We start from the raw sequence: 17,682 nt of genomic DNA on the forward strand, positions 1-17,682 counted from the left end.
GCTGTTCCACCTAATGTGGGGGACAATGAGATCGTTCTCTCTTTAGGACACAAATAACGAAACAAAATGTACAGCAATCTCTACAGATTCCAAATCGGAACTTATTTGTCATTTCCACATACCTTCGCCATTGATGCCATACTTGTATTTTCCCAAATAATAATAATAATAGTTATTTTTTTACATCGTGGTTTTCTATGCCGTGATCACCAATTCTTCCATCCATTTTCTAACCTAGAACACAGCTCTGTATAATAAAACATAACTATTGGTTTATTTATTTTCTTCAGTGCTATTCTTCCTTGAGCCTTTATGAACCATCTGCAAGCTATATGCCAGCTGTCAGCTCAGGATTTCCTTTTATTCCTCTCTGGGGCTTCCCACCTGGCTTCATCATTTCCTTTTCTCAATTTCCTCCCCTTATTGAAGCAGATGTTCTGGTGGCTCCCTGAGGAAATGAGTACAGGTGATAGTTATTTTTCAGAACCTGCATGCTTGGAACTGTGACTATTTTACCATCATTATTTGGAGGTATAGAGTCAACAATTATATTATTCAGTATATTCCTATTTGTGAATGCATTTATCATCATTTTGAAGTTTTATATTAGTTCTTTTAGAGGCAATTTCCTTTCCAATTCTGTCATCTACATACTGATATTGGTCTCTGCCTCTCATACTGTATGTTTCCCTGGAGGTCTGAGGATCTTTGTCTGTTTATTCATGCTGAAGAATGCAACTTGAACATGATGTGAAGCTTTATTGCATAGCTGGGGCTGTGAACTTGTGACTTCATGAGCAGTAACTGAGGACAGGATTGGACTCAAATTATTGAGTTAACTAAGGTCTATATGTCCTTAAACTTGGGAAGGTTAAGAGTCCATTGAGGAACCACTGTCAGGATTAATGTCTTTAAGTACAATGTCTACATAAATACTTTGAACATGTTTTATGTATTCAGCATTTGCTTTTTTCATCTTCTCTATATTCTAAACAAATATGTTAACTTTCTTCTGTTCTTAACCTTATTTATTATACACACATACACATAAAAGGGCTGGGAATATGGCTTAGTGATAAAGTGCTTTCCTAGCATGCATGAAGTCCTGGGTTCGATTCCTCAGTACCACATAAAGAGAGAAAAGCGGGAAGTCGTCCTGTAGCTCAAGTGGTAGAGTGCTCTCCTTGAGTAAAAGAAGCTCAGGGACAGTGCCCAGTCCCTGAGTTCAAGCCCCGAGTCTGGGTAATAACAAAAAACAACAATAGTAACAAAACACATAAGAGAAAAAAGCCTTTTCTAACATCTGCCAAATGGAATAGGCAGCCTTTGGTGAAGTGCTGATTGCCTGATTCCTCATTTAGATGGACTAAACACAAACCCAGAGACTAGCTGAATGTGCAGATGGAAAAAATGAAAAGCGGTACCACCTAATGTCTGATTTTGTTTCTTCTCCCAGCAGATTTTACAGACTGTCTTGTTTCTGTGCCTATTTCTACCCACTTGTCTTCTGGGATTTGTAGTTTCAGAGTTATAAAATGGATTAGAGGACAAGAATGGCAAATGCTCAGCTTGCTTCTAAAAGCAGAAGTCTGTGTGATAGACGGATAACAGCACAATTCACAGCCAATAGGATTCTTTGGAAGTAGCAGACACAGAGGCAGGGGGAGGACATTGTTCATACTTTCCGGTAGATCCCCTTACCTTGTGGTTGGTTACAATCCCTTTGAATCTGGCCAAGTGCTGTCCTAGCCTATCTACCATATTATTGAAGTGTTTGTCACCTTCTGTTTCCTTATGCTTTGTTTTGAGGTTTGGAGTCAGAATTCGTATGCTTAGGGGGTATATTGGCCTGGATGTGTGTGAGGATCAGAGTCTGTTCAATAAATGACAGACCTGTTTTTCATCTGATCCTGGAAGCCAGAGAACATTTTCAGTGAGAAGCCTGAACTACTTAATGATCAATCCTAGAAAAGAAAAGCTTGCATCTTTTGTAACAGAGCACATTCTCCTTCTAGGTAGGATTTTGGTGTCAGAATCTGAGTCGTATTTCTGTGATGCAGGCAAATCCTTGATAGAAGAATACCTACCATCACTCAATTAGTAGATTTTTGCTTTATTTCTCACTATATTTGCATTCTGAAAACCAGACCATAATAAAATATTCACTTGGGATCTCATACTTTGCCAATTATTATAGCTATGGAAAGAGCTACAGTTAATATTTAACATTTTGAAATCAATAACGATCCCTTTAAAAATAAATAAGTAGGGTAGTTGAAGGTTCGGATCTATAAGTAATTAAGAAAGAACCACTGTATTTAAATTAAGATCGATTTTTTAAAAAAATTAGTTTTCAAGGTATTTAAAAATATTTGAATTATTGTGCACTTGAAATCACCAGAGAATAACATTTGAACCTGAGTTCTGAGTACTCAAGGTTTTGAGACATTGTTATACAAACTGCCTGTCATGAATTCTGTGAACTATGGAGTTTGCATGAGGGCACATCTAATTCACACAGAGAATGTGATTTTTCTCTTGCAAATTATACAACAGCTTTTCCTTGGTCACTTCCTGGTAGGAAGGCATGCCTACAAGGCTTCCACTTTAGTAAAATGATCTGAGACCACAAAATATGCCCAGACTGTGGTACCAGGATGGATACTATTTTTGGCACCAGGGTGGGTGCTGTTCACTATTTTATTTTAATATAGGGTTCCCATAGAAGATGGTGGATCTCAGCAGAGAATATCACCTCCTAGGAAATATAGAGTAGTATGGATTAGATATTTAAAGGTCATATTATTTCTCCAACAGGTGTACAATGGCATTCGAAGTAACTCACCGCAGCTGGAGACGCTGTGCAGCACTGTGAATGTGACGACTTTGTTCCAATCTTCAGGGAACATGATGAAAGTTGTGTATTTCAGCGATGGATCCCTGCCATATGGAGGCTTCAAGGCTTCCTACACATCCAGTGAAGATGCAGGTAATGGAGGATGTTGCAAACCCTCCTCCTCTCATCCAGACACACCAGAAGTGCCCCACAGACACTGTCCATAGCTACAGAGGCTCCAGTATTCCCTTCAATGTACCAAGTTATACCTGGAGTTCTCAACACAAGGAACACATGTATAAGGAGATATAGGTCCACTCCACACAGGAAAAAAAGATCACTTCAGAAACAATGCATGACTTATGAATTATACACCTTTTCCTTACAAAATACCATTAGGTGAACTTATAGCACAGTTCTATGTAAAACTGCAATTAGAATTGGGGCTTAAGAGACCATCTTGAAAAGTAAGTACTCTGCAAGTAAGTACTTTTATTGGGGACAGACACGCTATTTTCTTTTTTAGTCATCTATCTATCTATCTATCTATCTATCTATCTATCTATCTATCTATCTATCTATCTATCTATCTATCTCTGGTAAAGATACACGAACGGTTTGAATTTAATATTAACTATTTCAAAATTAAGCCAAATGTGGCCTTGACTGTAAATACCTTCCTACTATTTGGGTTGGTCTTGTTATCTAAAGATTCTTAAGTTTCGGAGGAGTAGAACTGTATTTATTTTTAAAAATGGTTTTATGCGTGCTGCTGGTGGCTCACGCCTGTAATCCTAGCTACTCAGGAGGCTGAGATCTGAGGATCAGGTTCAAAGCCAGCCCGGGCAGGAAAGGCCATGAGACTCTTATCTCCAATGAGCCACCAGGAAACCAGAAGTGGAACTGTAGCTCAAGTGGTAGAGCACTAGCTTTGAGCTGAAAAGCTGAGGCCAATGCCCAGGCCCAGAGTTCAAGCCCCATGACCGACAAAACCCAAACCAAAAAACAAACAAAACAAAAATGGCTTTATTTGTTTGGAGTTAGAGATATTCATAGGTTTTTGTTTGTTTGTTTGTATTTGAGTATTCCTCTAAATTAAATATTAAATGGACAACAAGCCAAAATTTGGTGGTACTGTCACACAGCTAAACCCCAGCCATGTACCTGTAATCCAACAAAGAAATTAAAAAAAAAATTTTAACTGTGAACCAGGCAAATCCTTTGGAGAATACCAACCATCACTCATTTAGTGGATGATTGCCCTCTTTTCTTTCCTTTTCTTTTTAAAAATGTTTTTGCCTAGTTTTTCTTCATTAAACCCACAGTAATTTTTTCCAAAATTTGCAAGCCATTTATCTACCACCATGATGGCATCTAGAAAAATGAGTCAAGGTCTGGGGATAGTGATGCCTGCTTTCATTCCAGTTACATGGAAGGCAGTGATAGGAGGTTCACTATCTTAGGCCAGCTCATAGAAAGTTACTGTGAGACTCTACCTGAAAAACAAACTTTAAAATCAAAAGGGCTGAGGGTATGAAAAAAGGTGAGGCCCTGAATTCAATCCCCTGTATTGGAAAAACAAGCAAGCAAGGAAACCATAATGAAAAAGAAGAAATCCAAATGGATGCAGTGATGATGCTATTGATGCTATTTAGTTGCTTCCCCTGGATTGTTGGTACCTTCTCTTAGAACACAACTCTTATTGTTAATTTCTCTGTTTCCTTGTGTTTTCTTAGTGTGTGGTGGAACTCTTTCTAATGTCCTTGGAGGAAACTTTACTTCACCAGGTTATAGTAGACTCACTAAGTACTCAAAGAACCTCAACTGCGAATGGACTATCAGCAATCCAAAACACGAGAACTCATCCATTTACATCCAGTTTGACCATTTTTTCCTGGAGAGTCATCAAGACTGTCAACCTGATGCCCTGGAGTTTCGACTGGGTGAGTTCCATCCAAAGTCATGCTGTTTAATTTGTCATATTGTTCGTATGGGTAGAGATGACAACAACAAAGAGTCAGTTGCCTGCTCTAGGCACCTAAGATCCAAAAGAACTTTGTTGAAACAAAAACGATTCCCAAGGCAATGAGCAATGTCCTCTTCTTCATGATTAAAACCAAGGATCAAGAGTTGAGTGTGATGGCTCACACCTGGAATCTTAGCTACTCAACCAAAGCTGGGTACCGTGACCCCTCCCAGCTATGTGGAAGGCTGACACTGGGACAGTTCATGGGACTCTATCTCACCTGAAGAAGCTGCATGTGAGGGCTGTCAACCTCGTTCCTACTATTGTGGGAACCAAAATAGAATTTTAATACAGATGCAAGCCTGGGGATAAAGTGAGAACCTATGTCAGAATAACCAGTGCCTAAAAATGTGCTTAAGGCATAGCTCATTGGTTAGACACCACCTAGTGAATGAGAAGTTTGAGTTAAAACCCAAGTAATGCAAAAAAAAAAAAAGGAATGAATGAAGGAAGGAAGGATGAAAGGAAAGGAGGAAGGGAGGAAGGAAGGGAGGGAGGGAAGGTAAGAAGATAGACTGGACTCGTACTTGGTAAACTGAACTCTTAAAAATTAAAGATACTATATCCAGCCAGGTGTGGTGGTTCATACTTATAATCCTATCTTCTCTAATGCCATAGATTGGAAGGATCCAAATTCAAAGCCAGCCTGGGTAGAAAATTCACAAGATGCCATCTCAACAAATAAAAAGCTGGGCATGGTGTAACACATGTCATCATAGTTATCTGAGAACCATAAGGAGGAGGATTATGATCTTCCACTTACCCCATCCCCATCTAAAAAACAACCAAATTAAAATGGGCTGGAGTCATGGCTCAAGCATCTGACTTCCATGTATAAAACAGGTCATGAGTTCAAACCTCAGTACTTACCCCCAAAATTAAAAAATAGCACCCAACCAAACAGAACAACTGTATATTCAAGGAAATAAATTTCACTTCCTTTTTTCTAGACCCAAGGCATATTTTTTCATTAGCTTGCTCCTATTGTTAAACAGTTTCTTAGTTAAAAAGTAAATAGGAGCCAGGTGCCGGTGGCTCAAGCCTGTAATCCTAGCTACTGAGGAGGCTGAGATCTGAGGATTGGGGTTCAAAGCCAGCCCAGGCAGGAAAGTCCATGAGACTCTTATCTCCAATAAACTACCAGAAAATCGTAAGTGGCGCTGTGGCTCAAGTGGTAAAGCACTAGCCTTGAGCTGAAGAGCTGAGGGACAGCGCCCAGGCCCAGAGTTCAAGCCCCACAACTGACAATAAATAAATAATAATATTATTATTATAAATATTCCATATTGTCACAGATTTGCTTAGGTCCACTTTTTTCCAAAACATAAAAGAAGGTTGAGAGCAGCAAAGCCAAATCGGATGTCAGAGACTTTCTTGGTCAGTTGTTGAAATCACTGGTAGCCATCTTGGAGAACATGGAAGACACAACTTTCCAAGAAAGACAAACTAATAGTCTGTAGTCATAGACAAAAGACTTCAGAGATTCTTCCTGATTCTGAGAGGCTGAGCGGAGACTAGAGCAAGGCATGTTGTAGTTTGGCAATGTTCTCCATGAAATGCCAACAAAAGCTCCCCATTTTTACCGGTCTCAAAACCACTGGCTTAGATAACCCAGCAGAACAGCCATATATTAAATTTCAGTCCGTTAAATGCAGTCAGCTCTCTATTCCTTCCGATTTAAAGGCAGAATACTCTATCTCACTGATTTATTAGGGCAATGATGTTCAGCTGACAGAACAAATAGGGAGCAGATAAATGCGAGCTCTGGAGGTACTCTATAAATGTTAATCAAATTTCTTTGAAAAGTAATCTTCATAAAACACAAAGAGTTCAAATCTGACAGTTACGGGTTGGAGTGCTAAATATTCTCTTCATTTCAGTTGATTGAATACAGGAAAGAAATCTTTAAAATCTCATGCATTTTTCACTTCCATTCTGAAGATTTATTTAATCACTATTGATATTACATTTCTTGTTTTTTCAGTGTTCTATACTTAATGAACTTTAACAAATACAAATAATAGTATTTTAAGTAATATATCTGCATATGTATGTACATAAATTTAACCTATAGAAATCCCATTATAATACAACTCGTATTTCTGTTTTTTCTCTTTTTAAAAAAATTTATTCATGGTTATTATAAAGGTGATCTACAGAGGGGTTACAGTTACATCAGTGTGACAGAGTACATTTCAGATAGAGTACATATCACACCTTCCATTGCTCTCTCCCAGTCTTCCCCACCGCAAGTTGAATAGTTCATTTTTAACATAGTGTCCAGTGAGTATCACTGCAACATTTGTTCACTGCAACATTTGTCCTACCATTTCTGTACCTCCTCCTTGCCCCCCAAAGACAGATAAATGAACAAACAAGACTCAAGGAAATCAAAACAAAAACACCAACAAAAAAATCCACCCTCAAAACTCCCCAAACCTCTTATTTCTACTTCCTGTAGTCCAGTTCCATAAATATGATTTTATATAGCCAGATGCACATAGCTATTGTGCCTAAGCGATTCCGTCCTAAGAATATCCTCCTTTGGTCTCACTCTGTATAATTTATCCTCTCCCAGTGTAATATTTTTTTAGCATCCAATGTACTTGCTTGTAGATTTAGAGGCAAATTCTAGTAATAAATTACTTACTCCTTAAAATAAGACACAAAGAGTTTATAAATTAATTGCAACTGGAATGATTATATATTCTATAGTCCCAGTTCTCTGGACATGGAGACAAGAGGCTTGTGAATTAGAGGCCAGCCTGGGCCATATCATGAGAAACTGTCTCAAAAATAAATTAAAAAATAAAAATTCTTTTTATTTCTGTTTATATATGCTAACACAAATTTGAAAACATAAGCTGGAAAAAATAAGGAATCTATACTTGATATCTGTCCATAACAAAACTGCATGTTTTTTTGGTTGATGTTGTGTTTCTTTCAAGTGGAGGAATTTGTTCTTTTGCAGGTGGTAGATGTGCAGTGAACACGAATGCATCTGAAATTATGTGTGCATCAATGAATAAGTAGAGTACTTTCTTAGGTGTTTCTACTGAATTCATTAAAGTACATTTCTCTAAAGATTGTAAACGGTGCACGTGGTCTATTTTATTCAGGTGATGCTTATGGGCCTCTGATAAACAAATTTTGTGGCCCCACACGCCCTGCATTTCCAGTGGTTATACCTTATTCTCAAGTGTGGGTACACTTTTTCACCAATGAGCGTGATGAGCGTTCTGGATTCAAGGCAAAGTATTTCTTCACAGGTAAGACTCAACAATTAAGGTCTCAATATCTGGCAATCAAATAATAGTTAATAATTTATATTTGTCTCATGAGAATACGACCTTGTATTTTGTTAGATTTACTTCTAGGTAGCTATCATTTTGTTGCTCACATCAATGAGATTTTTTCCAAGTTACAATTTTTAATCTTTACTATCCAGGAATTTAATTATTTTATACTGGATAATAATTTTGTCTTTAGAACAAAGATACTTTAGAAACTGTGGGCTGGTGGCTCACGTCTATAATCTTAGTTACTCAGGAGGCTGAGATCTGAGAATTGTGGTTTGAAGCCAACCCCGGCAGGAAACTCTATAAGACTATTACCTTCAATAAACCACCTAAAAGCTGGAAATGGAAGTGTGGTTCAAGTGGTAGAGCCTTGGGCCAAAAAAAAAAAAAAAAGCTAAGGGGCAGTCCCCAGGTCCTGGGTTCAAGCTCTAGGACCAACAAAAACCAGAAAAGTTACTTTAGATACTTCCTATATTCTTATTGGTTTTAGGGTTTTGTCTCTGACATTCTTTCAATATTCTGGGTAACCAATCATTTCTTCAGCAAATGATAGTTTGGTTTTTTTTTTCCTTTTTCATGCCTTATTTCACTGGCTAGGATTGCCAACATACTGTTGAACAGAAAGAATGATTGCATTATGTTTCTGACTTCCATATGAATGTTTATGACATTTCATTGTTAAATAACTTGGTTGTTCTTAGGTTTCAAAAAACCCTTCATCAGGTTAGAAAAAGTTTATTCAGTTCTTAGTGTACAAATAGTGTTTTTAAAAGTTTTCTTTATACTGAAATATTTTTCTCTTAGAATCATTCTTCCATTTTTTGGCTAAGCCATACTTGGTCAGGCTGTGTGTGTTGTTCATATTACTGCATATTAGTTGAAAGAGTTTTATGCTGCATTTGCATCTGTGACATTCAGAGTTTATACCTGAAAATGTAGCCCAAGGTGGGCAGCATGACTCCTTGCCACTTCCCGTGCTAATTAGAATGTTCTTTTCTCCCTTTTCACTAACAATCACAGTTCTACTAAATGTCAAACTTTGGGTAAAGGTCTCAGTTCCAGCCCTTGCTTATCTGGAAGTCCAAGGTCATATCTTCTCTTCCTACCTGGTCACCTCTGATGGTCCACTTATCTGACTAACACACATTTGTGTTAGATTGCTCCTCTGAATTATGTTATACTTCTTTTGGGTAGTTTTTAGAGATTCTCTTTTTATTACCATTTAATTTGGCTCTGAACCAAAATCTATTTTTCTTATGTGTTTATCTAGCATTTCTTCACGATAGGCCCAGAGGAAGGAGTGAAATGAACTGTAATTTATGCACATAATCGTCCTGCCAGTTGATTTTTTTTTTCTGGTCAGGATTCAAAGCAAATATTTGTACTGAGCCTGAGATATTGCCCATCCTTTAGAAATATATCATCTTTTCAACCTGATATGCTAATGTAAATTTAAAGCAATACTAGAAATTCATAATCAAATAAATCAAGTATTTAATTATGGAACTGGTAATTTTGTCAAGCTTACCTGCGTTTGGGTGGTCTTAATTGGTGTTATTTTCAAGAAAGGCAATGTCACTGACTTTGTCTCTAGTTCATTTACTGTCAATTTTGAAATGTGTTCTTTTTTTTTTTTTTACTAACCTTGAGGCTGTGTTTGCTATGTGATTCTATTTCATTTGTTCTATTTGTTTGTTCTATTCTTTTTTTTTTTTTTAATTTTTTTTTTTTTATTGTAAAGCTACTATACAGAGGGTTACAGTTACGAGTGAGGTAATGAGTACATTGTTACCCCCTCCATTGTTTTCCCCCTACCATGCCCTCCCTCCCTCCCTTCCCCGAGTTTCTTTTTTTTTTTTTTTGATTGTGATTAAATGATTACATAATTTCAAAGTCACAAGTTCATTCTAACTTCCCTGGAGCAAATTGTGTACCACAGTCTGTAATATGTAACAGTGTTCACATGTTATATACCGTATTTGTGATCAGCAGCATGGGGATATTTAGTAGTGGTTCAACCAGATGAGCGGGAGTTCTTTGTTTCTTAAGTCCTGTTAGTTTTGTCGTATCACCTAACCTTTTGGATTTAGCATCCACTTATCAGGGAGACCATGTACCGTTTGTCTCTTCGTTCTTGGCTTACCTCGCTCAACATGATTCCTTCTAGCTCCGTCCATTTCCCTGCAAATGCCATTATTTTGTCATTTCTAATGGCTGCATAATATTCCATTGTGTATAGATACCACAATTTTTGGATCCATTCATCTGTGGTGGGGGACCTAGGTTGTTTCCATATCCTAGCTATTGCGAACAGTGCTGCAATAAACATGGAGGTGCACGTGTCCTTGTATATTGGCTCCTGTTGTTCAGGATAGATGCCTAGAAGTGGTATGACTGGGTCGTAAGGGAGGTCAATCTTTAGCTTTCTAAGGACCCTCCAGACTGCTTTCCAAAGTGGTTGTATAAGTGTACATTCCCACCAGCAGTGTAATAGGGTTCCTCTTTCTCCACATGCCCTCCAGCATTTGTCGTTGGCTGATTTGTGGATGTGGGACATTCTGACTGGGGTAAGGTGGTATCTCAGGGTTGTCTTTATTTGCATTTCCTTCACCACCAGGGATGATGAACATTTCCTCATGTGTTTCTTTGCCATTTTTATTTCTTCATTTGAGAAGTCCCTCTTTAGTTCCCTTGCCCATTTAGTAATTGGTTTGTTAGGTTTGGGAGGGATTAGTTTCTTGAGTTCCCTGTATATACAGGATGTTAACCCCTTGTCTGATATATTGCTGGTAAATATTTTTTCCCAATTAGTTGGTTGTCTTTCTAGCTTAGTTGCGATAGATTTAGCTGTGCAGAAGCTTTTTATTTTAAGGTAGTCCCATTTGTCGAGTCTCTCTCCAACTTGTTGTGACCCTGGGACTCTGTTCAGGAAGTTCAAGTGTCTCTCCTACTCTGTCCTGTAGTAGTTTCAGAGATTCAGGTTTAATGTTAAGGTGTTTAATCCATTTTGAGTTGATGTTGGTGCATGGTGATAGGCTGGGGTCCACTTTTAGTTTTCTGCATGTGGCTGCCCAGTTTTCCCAGCACCAGCGGTTGAAGAGGCTGTGTTTCTTCCATTGTATGTCTTTGGCTCCTTTGTCGAATATCAGCTGGCTGTAGGCCTGTGGATTTATATCTGGATCTTCTATTCTGTTCCATTGGTCTTCGGGTCTGTTTTTGTGCCAGTACCATGCTGTCTTTGTGATTATAGCTCTGTAGTAGAGTTTGAAGTTCGGCATGGATAGCCCTCCCATATTGTCTTTATCCCCTAGAATTGTTTTGGCTATTCTAGGTCTTTTGTTGTTCCATATAAATTTTTGGACTGTTTTCTGTATTTCAGTGATGTATGTCATTGGGATTTTAATAGGAATTGCATTGAATTTGTATATTAGTTTTGGAAGTATCACCATCTTTACTATATTAAGTCGGCCTATCCAGGAGCATGGGAGGTCTTTCCATTTCCTAGTGTCTTCTGCAATTTCTTTCTTTAACTTTTTATAGTTCTCATTAAATAGTTCTTTTACATCTTTGGTTAGGTTAATTCCTAAATATTTTATTTTTTGGGAGGTTATTGTGAATGGGGTTGCTCCCTTTATTTCCCTCTCTTCCTGTGCGTTATCAGTGTATAGGAAGGCAACTGATTTTTGTGGGTTTATTTTGTATCCTGCTATTTTGCAGAAGTGACTTATGATTTCTAAAAGTTTGGAGATGGAGTTTTTGGGATCGTGGAGGTATAGTATCATGTCGTCTGCAAAAAGGGATAGTTTAACTTCTTCTTTCCCTATGCGGATCCCTTTAATGTCTTTTTCTTGCCTTATTGCCCTGGCTAAGGGTTCTAGGACTATGTTGAAGAGGAGTGGAGACAGTGGACATCCTTGCCTTGTTCCTGTTTTTAGGAGGATTGGTTGTAGCTTTTCCCCATTAAGTATAATATTGGCTATTGGTCTGTCATAAATGGCTTTTATTGTTTTTAGAAATGTTCCTTCTATTCCTATTTTCTCCAGAGCTTTTAGCATGAATGAATGTTGAATTTTATCAAAGGCCTTTTCTGCATCTGTGGCGATAATCATGTGATTCTTGACCTTGGCTCTGTTGATATGCTGGATTACATTTATTGACTTACGTATGTTAAACCATCCCTGTGTCTCTGGGATGAAGCCTACCTGATCATAGTGTATTATTTTTTTAATGTGTTTCTGGATTCTGTTAGCTAGAATCTTGTTAAGGATCTTTGCATCTGTGTTCATCAAGGAGATTGGCCTGTAATTCTCCTTTTTGGTTGGGTCTTTGCCTGGTTTGGGGATGAGTGTGATATTGGCTTCGTAGAATGAGTTTGGGATAGCTCCCTCCTTCTCTGTTTCTCTGAAGAGCTTGAGGAGTATGGGTATTAGTTCTTCTTTAAAGGTCTTATAGAATTCTGCTGTGAATCCATCTGGTCCTGGGCTTTTTTTTGTTGGAAGACTTTTGATAGCTTCCTGTATCTCATTATAGGATATTGGCTTATTTAATTGGTTAACTTCTTCTTTGCTCAGTTTGTGAAACTTGTATTTCTCTAAAAATGCATCCATTTCCACCAGATTTTCTTCCTTTAGAGAGTATAGCTTTTGAATGTTTGTTCTATTCTTCCACCAAACTTTGCTGTTGTTCATGTATTTGTCTGTTACTTTATTGTATTTATTTCCTTTACCATATTTATTGATTGTATCATGAAGTATGATAACTCTAAGTACTATTTTGGCTTTGTAGTTTTTTTAAATTGTATCTTATTTAGAGTGTTACACATATAATTTCAGATTGTGGTGGAATCCAGGTAGGAGAGAGTGGAGTGGTCACAAGCCCAAACTACCCAGGCACCTACAGCAACTCCTCCCACTGTGCCTGGCTGTTGGAAGCCCCTCCGGGCCACACCATCACCGTGAGTTCCTATCCCCGGGTAAACCACTTCCAAAACCAGGGAAATATCGTCCTTTCAGTTACCAAGTGATCAGAGTAGGTTTGATCATCTTCTCTCTACATTTCTCTCAGTAGAGGACAAACAAGGATTGCATGATGTTTTGTGTATATAGAAAACAATCCCAGTTGTAGGAGAGAGCGAGCGGCACCTTCCTGGTTGTGGCATGAGCTACTATTCTAGACAAATAGACTGCTGATGTTCTCCAAATGACCCCAATTCCTAGAACCATACCCTGTCAGGAAATCCTGTAAAGAACCTTCAATTCAGGCACCAGTGGCTCATCCTACCTCTACCGTTAGCCAAAGAAGAGAGTGAGCTCCAAAAGATCATGATTCAAAGCCAATCCAGGCAGGAATGGCTTGTAAGACTTCAATGCTAAAATAACCAGCAAAAAGCCAGATAGTAGATACAGCTCAAGTGGTAAAACACTAGATGAACAAGCAAGCTAAACAAACACAAGACCTTGAGTTCAAATTGTGGAATGGGCAGAAAGCAAGAGAGAGAGAGAGAGAGAGAGAGAGAGAGAGAGAGAAACAGAGAGAGAAACAGAGAGAGAAACAGAGAGAAAGAGAGATCCTTAATAAGGAAAGAAAGTGAAAGGAAGAGGGGAATTAATAAAGAGACAGGAAGCCAGGCGCCAGTGGCTCATGCCTGTATCAGATGCCTGTACTCAGTAGGGTGAGATCTGAGGATTATAGTTCAAAGCCATCCTGGGCAAAAACATCCCTGTGAGACTCTTATCTCCAATTAACCACTCAAAAACCAGAAGTAGAGCTGTTTGTAAAGTGGCAGAGTGCTAGTCTTAAGCAAAACAAAACAAAACAAAACAAAAAAAACAACCCCAAACAAAGAAACAAACAAAAAAACACACACAAAAACTCAATACCCAGGCCCTGAGTTCAAGCCCCATGACAGACCAAAAACAAAAAACTAAACATTACAACAACAAAAATCCAGAAGAGGCAGGAATACAAAGACAGGAGATTTGGAAGGACCCTGCCTCAATGTAGACACTCATGTACAACTCCTGGTGCTATATGAGTTCTTTTCTCTTCTGCAGCTTACCTTTAGGGACATTGATATCGAGAACCACGTGACCTGTTCCTGGGACTCCGTCACTGTGAGGAATGGTGGCTTACCTACGTCACCCATTATAGGCAGATACTGTGGAACTTCCAACCCTAGAACCATCCATTCTGGTTCCAACCAGCTTCTGGTGTTGTTTAACTCTGACTATTCTGTGTCAGGTGGTGGATTTTATGCTACTTGGAACTCACAAACTTTAGGTAACAGAAGCTTTCTCTGCACTTTGTTTTGTCTATTATGCATTTTTTCTTAACTAATTTAAAATTTGTCATCCCTTGCTATCCAAGTGGGATTAGTTTCAGGATGCCAGCAGCTACCCAAGTCTACAGATGTCCAAGACTCTATAAAATGGTGTGGCTATCTCAAGTAATTGGAATGAATGTTTGATTCCCAAGTAGTTTAACATTTTCAGAGCTTAGAGCCAGAATGCTGAGTTAAGAACAAAATAAGTTGTCCACATCATCAGGACCCTCAATTTATATGTTGTCCCTTGATTAATAGAGAGCTACTGAGTTTTTATAGGTGATAGGATGAGATTTCTGTTTTAGAGCAACTGCTGTAGTTTGCAGGTTCTACAGTACAAACCTATGATTTGAAAAGGTATGTGGCTCAATGGTAGAGTACTTGCCTTGCATGCATGAAGCCCTGGGTTTGATTCCTCAGCACCAGATAAACAGAAAAAGCCAGAAGTGGTGCTATGGCTCAAGTGGTAGAGAGGTCCCCTTGAGCTGAAGAGCTGGTACCCAGACCCAAAGTTCAGGCCCCACGATCAAAAAAAAAAAAAAAAGTAAACCCTATAACTCTTCTAAAAAAAGGAGTTGTATTGGATACTGTATTTAGAATCTTAAATATGTTACAGGACAATTGATCTTGGTAGAGCCAGTTATGAAGAAGATATCTGTAGAACAAGTCAGACCTTTGTCATTAAACCACTGTTGCTGTTAAAGTCATAAAGTAGTTTTAGATAAGCTCCTTGTATCAATGGACTTAAAGGGAAATCATTCCACGAAAGCCGTAACTTCATTTGTTTCAATGAAGTTCAGTCAGTTTCAATATAGCTAAATGGAATAATTTCCTCCAATTCAAAATCATTTTCTATAGTCCTGTAAATTAGAGTGAAGTTACGAGTGAGTTTGAATTTGCATCCTCATGTGTTAACGATAATAAACGCAGAATTTGCATTGCTATGGTATAAATTCTCCTTTCCCTCAAGGGGAGATTAAAGTATTGCAGTTGTTTGAAGACAGGATATAGTGTCTCCTCTCCATAGTAAGGGTTAAGTGGTCTCTGCTGAGATGTAATAAAGCGTTAGACAGGGGCTGAAGTTTCCTTTCTGTACCTTACATTTGTTGTGTTCTTTTTATGTCCCTGCCCTAAAGATAAGTCATGGGGATGGAAAGATATACTGAGATCTCATGTTTAGAAATGTAACTTCTCCAGCAGCCCTTGCTTTCCAACATAATTATTTTCCTTGAGGACTGATGATTTTTTTTTTTTTGCATGAAAAAATTCCAGGTTGTGGTGGCATATTTCATTCGGACAGTGGCACGATCCAATCGCCACACTGGCCTCAGAACTTCCCGCCAAACAGCCAATGTTCCTGGACAGCCATTACCCACGAGAGTGAACACTTGGAGATCCACTTTGACCGCAACTTCCGAATCCCCAGTGCGGATGCACAGTGTCAGAACAGCTTTGTGAAGGTTAGCGCGCACTTGTTTACTTTACTGGAGGCTAGCTGGGCCTTGGGAACATAAACACCCAGGCTGCAAAGGACTCAGAGTCATCTCTCAAAGAAAGGAACAGCTTCACTGCTTAGATTTCTTGGATGTAAAAATGAGACAACTGTACGTGGAGTTAAAATTTGATTTTTTGTTTGCTAATGCCTAAGAAAAAATAGCTAAACTGGGGAGATTTTTCCCTGACCTTTGTAAAATTCTCATGATCACTACTGATTCTTTTCTCCTTTGGAAAAAAAAAGAGGGGAAGCTATTTTCACCTCCTTCTTTCTGTCCTTCTTAGCTCCCTTCCTTCTTTCCTTCTTCTCTTCACCTCCCTTTTTTCCTTCCTTCCTTTCCTTTCTTCCCTTCCTCCTGCCTTTCATTTTCTCTCTTCTCTTCTTTCTCTCCTCTCTCATCTTCTCTTCCCTCCTCTCCTCCTTTCCCCTCCCCTTCCCTCTTCTCCTCTTCTCCTTTCCCCTTCCCTTGCCTTTTCCTCCCCTCCCCTCTCCTCTCCTCCTTTCCGTTCCTCTTCCCTCCTGTCTTCCTTTCCCCTCTACTCCTTTCCTCTCCTCTTTCTCCATCTCCTTTCCTCTTTTCTCTTCCTTTCCTTTTTCTTATCCTAAGAGAAGGAAGGCACCATCACAGGCAAAAATTTAACATATGTTACAAAAATTACAGAAAGTTGGAGAACTTATTGAAGCTTGCCTTGGCCTTTAAGAGCCTACTCTCATAAACAACCATGCGCATTAGCATGATGCCAATGGGGCAACGGTCAAGATTCTACTTCTCTTGAGTGATCCACACGGCAGGAACTTTTCACTTTCTACTGCTATGGACATGACTGGATCATCTGCCTCTTCTGCTGTGCTGGTTTCACTGTATTTGTTGTGTCACTAGGAGACTATGCGTTTTAGTGGGAAGACCACTGATCTTAAGGTCACACTATCCTGAAATCCACTTATATTTTCTATTCTCACTATCTGCATGTTCTTTTATGAGTTAATTAAACACTTGGGCTCCAAATGATTCACCCATAAAATGATACTTTATGATGGCTCTTTTAAGCAGAAGTATCTGATATAATGACAGAAACAGCCCTCAGAACTTGGAATCTCAAATCATCTCATGAGTAGAAGTAGCTTTTAGTTTATTGTCAATGTTATTATTTCATATCATCTCTCAATTTATGTTTTATATCTTAATGACCTATGGTTCCTCTTTGAGTAAAAATCCAATACTTAATATAAAATCTCTACATAATAAAGTACATGGAGCATACACTTTCCCAAATTGCTTTTCACATGAGATGGGTGAGCACATTACTGGTGACAAGAGGCAATACTACATACACAGACTTAAGTAAATCCCCACAACTTCTCTGGTTGGAAAAGTGGAATCTGAAAAATGACTCAGGCTCATTCCTCCACGGGACTGATTAGAGATCTTACTGACAACATCACACAAGCCCAACACTAGTATTAAATTGGAAACTTTTCCAAGGGTAAATCCCAGGAGACATACTCTATCTTCCATGGAGCTTGAGACTCTTCTTTCTGCTAGAGGTTGCCTGGGTGAGAAGAGCTAGTAAAGACACCCAATGGGTGTAATGTGGTGTAATGTGAGAGGCTCCTGCGTGTCTGTGAGTTGAGACTTGCCTTCCCACCCGGAGACATAGGGGCAGACCGGTAGAGTGGGCAAAGAGTCAAGAATGTTCTTTGTCC

At 38.7% G+C, this 17,682-nt stretch overlaps 1 protein-coding gene across 1 annotated transcript in view; it reads left to right on the top strand.

Moving 5' to 3' along the window:
- Cubn (cubilin) overlaps positions 1-17,682 on the top strand; it is a 233,934-nt gene that overhangs the window by 169,873 nt on the left and 46,379 nt on the right. The window contains exons 49-54 of the mRNA XM_042685932.1: positions 2,818-2,989; positions 4,573-4,779; positions 7,982-8,131; positions 12,994-13,115; positions 14,215-14,440; positions 15,756-15,943. Of these exons, the coding sequence (XP_042541866.1) occupies positions 2,818-2,989; positions 4,573-4,779; positions 7,982-8,131; positions 12,994-13,115; positions 14,215-14,440; positions 15,756-15,943 (1,065 nt within the window). The remainder of the gene's footprint in view (positions 1-2,817; positions 2,990-4,572; positions 4,780-7,981; positions 8,132-12,993; positions 13,116-14,214; positions 14,441-15,755; positions 15,944-17,682) is intronic.

Source organism: Dipodomys spectabilis, unplaced genomic scaffold (genome assembly GCF_019054845.1).
Source record: "Dipodomys spectabilis isolate Male_0828 unplaced genomic scaffold, ASM1905484v1 ptg000096l, whole genome shotgun sequence".
Lineage (NCBI taxonomy): Eukaryota > Metazoa > Chordata > Mammalia > Rodentia > Heteromyidae > Dipodomys > Dipodomys spectabilis.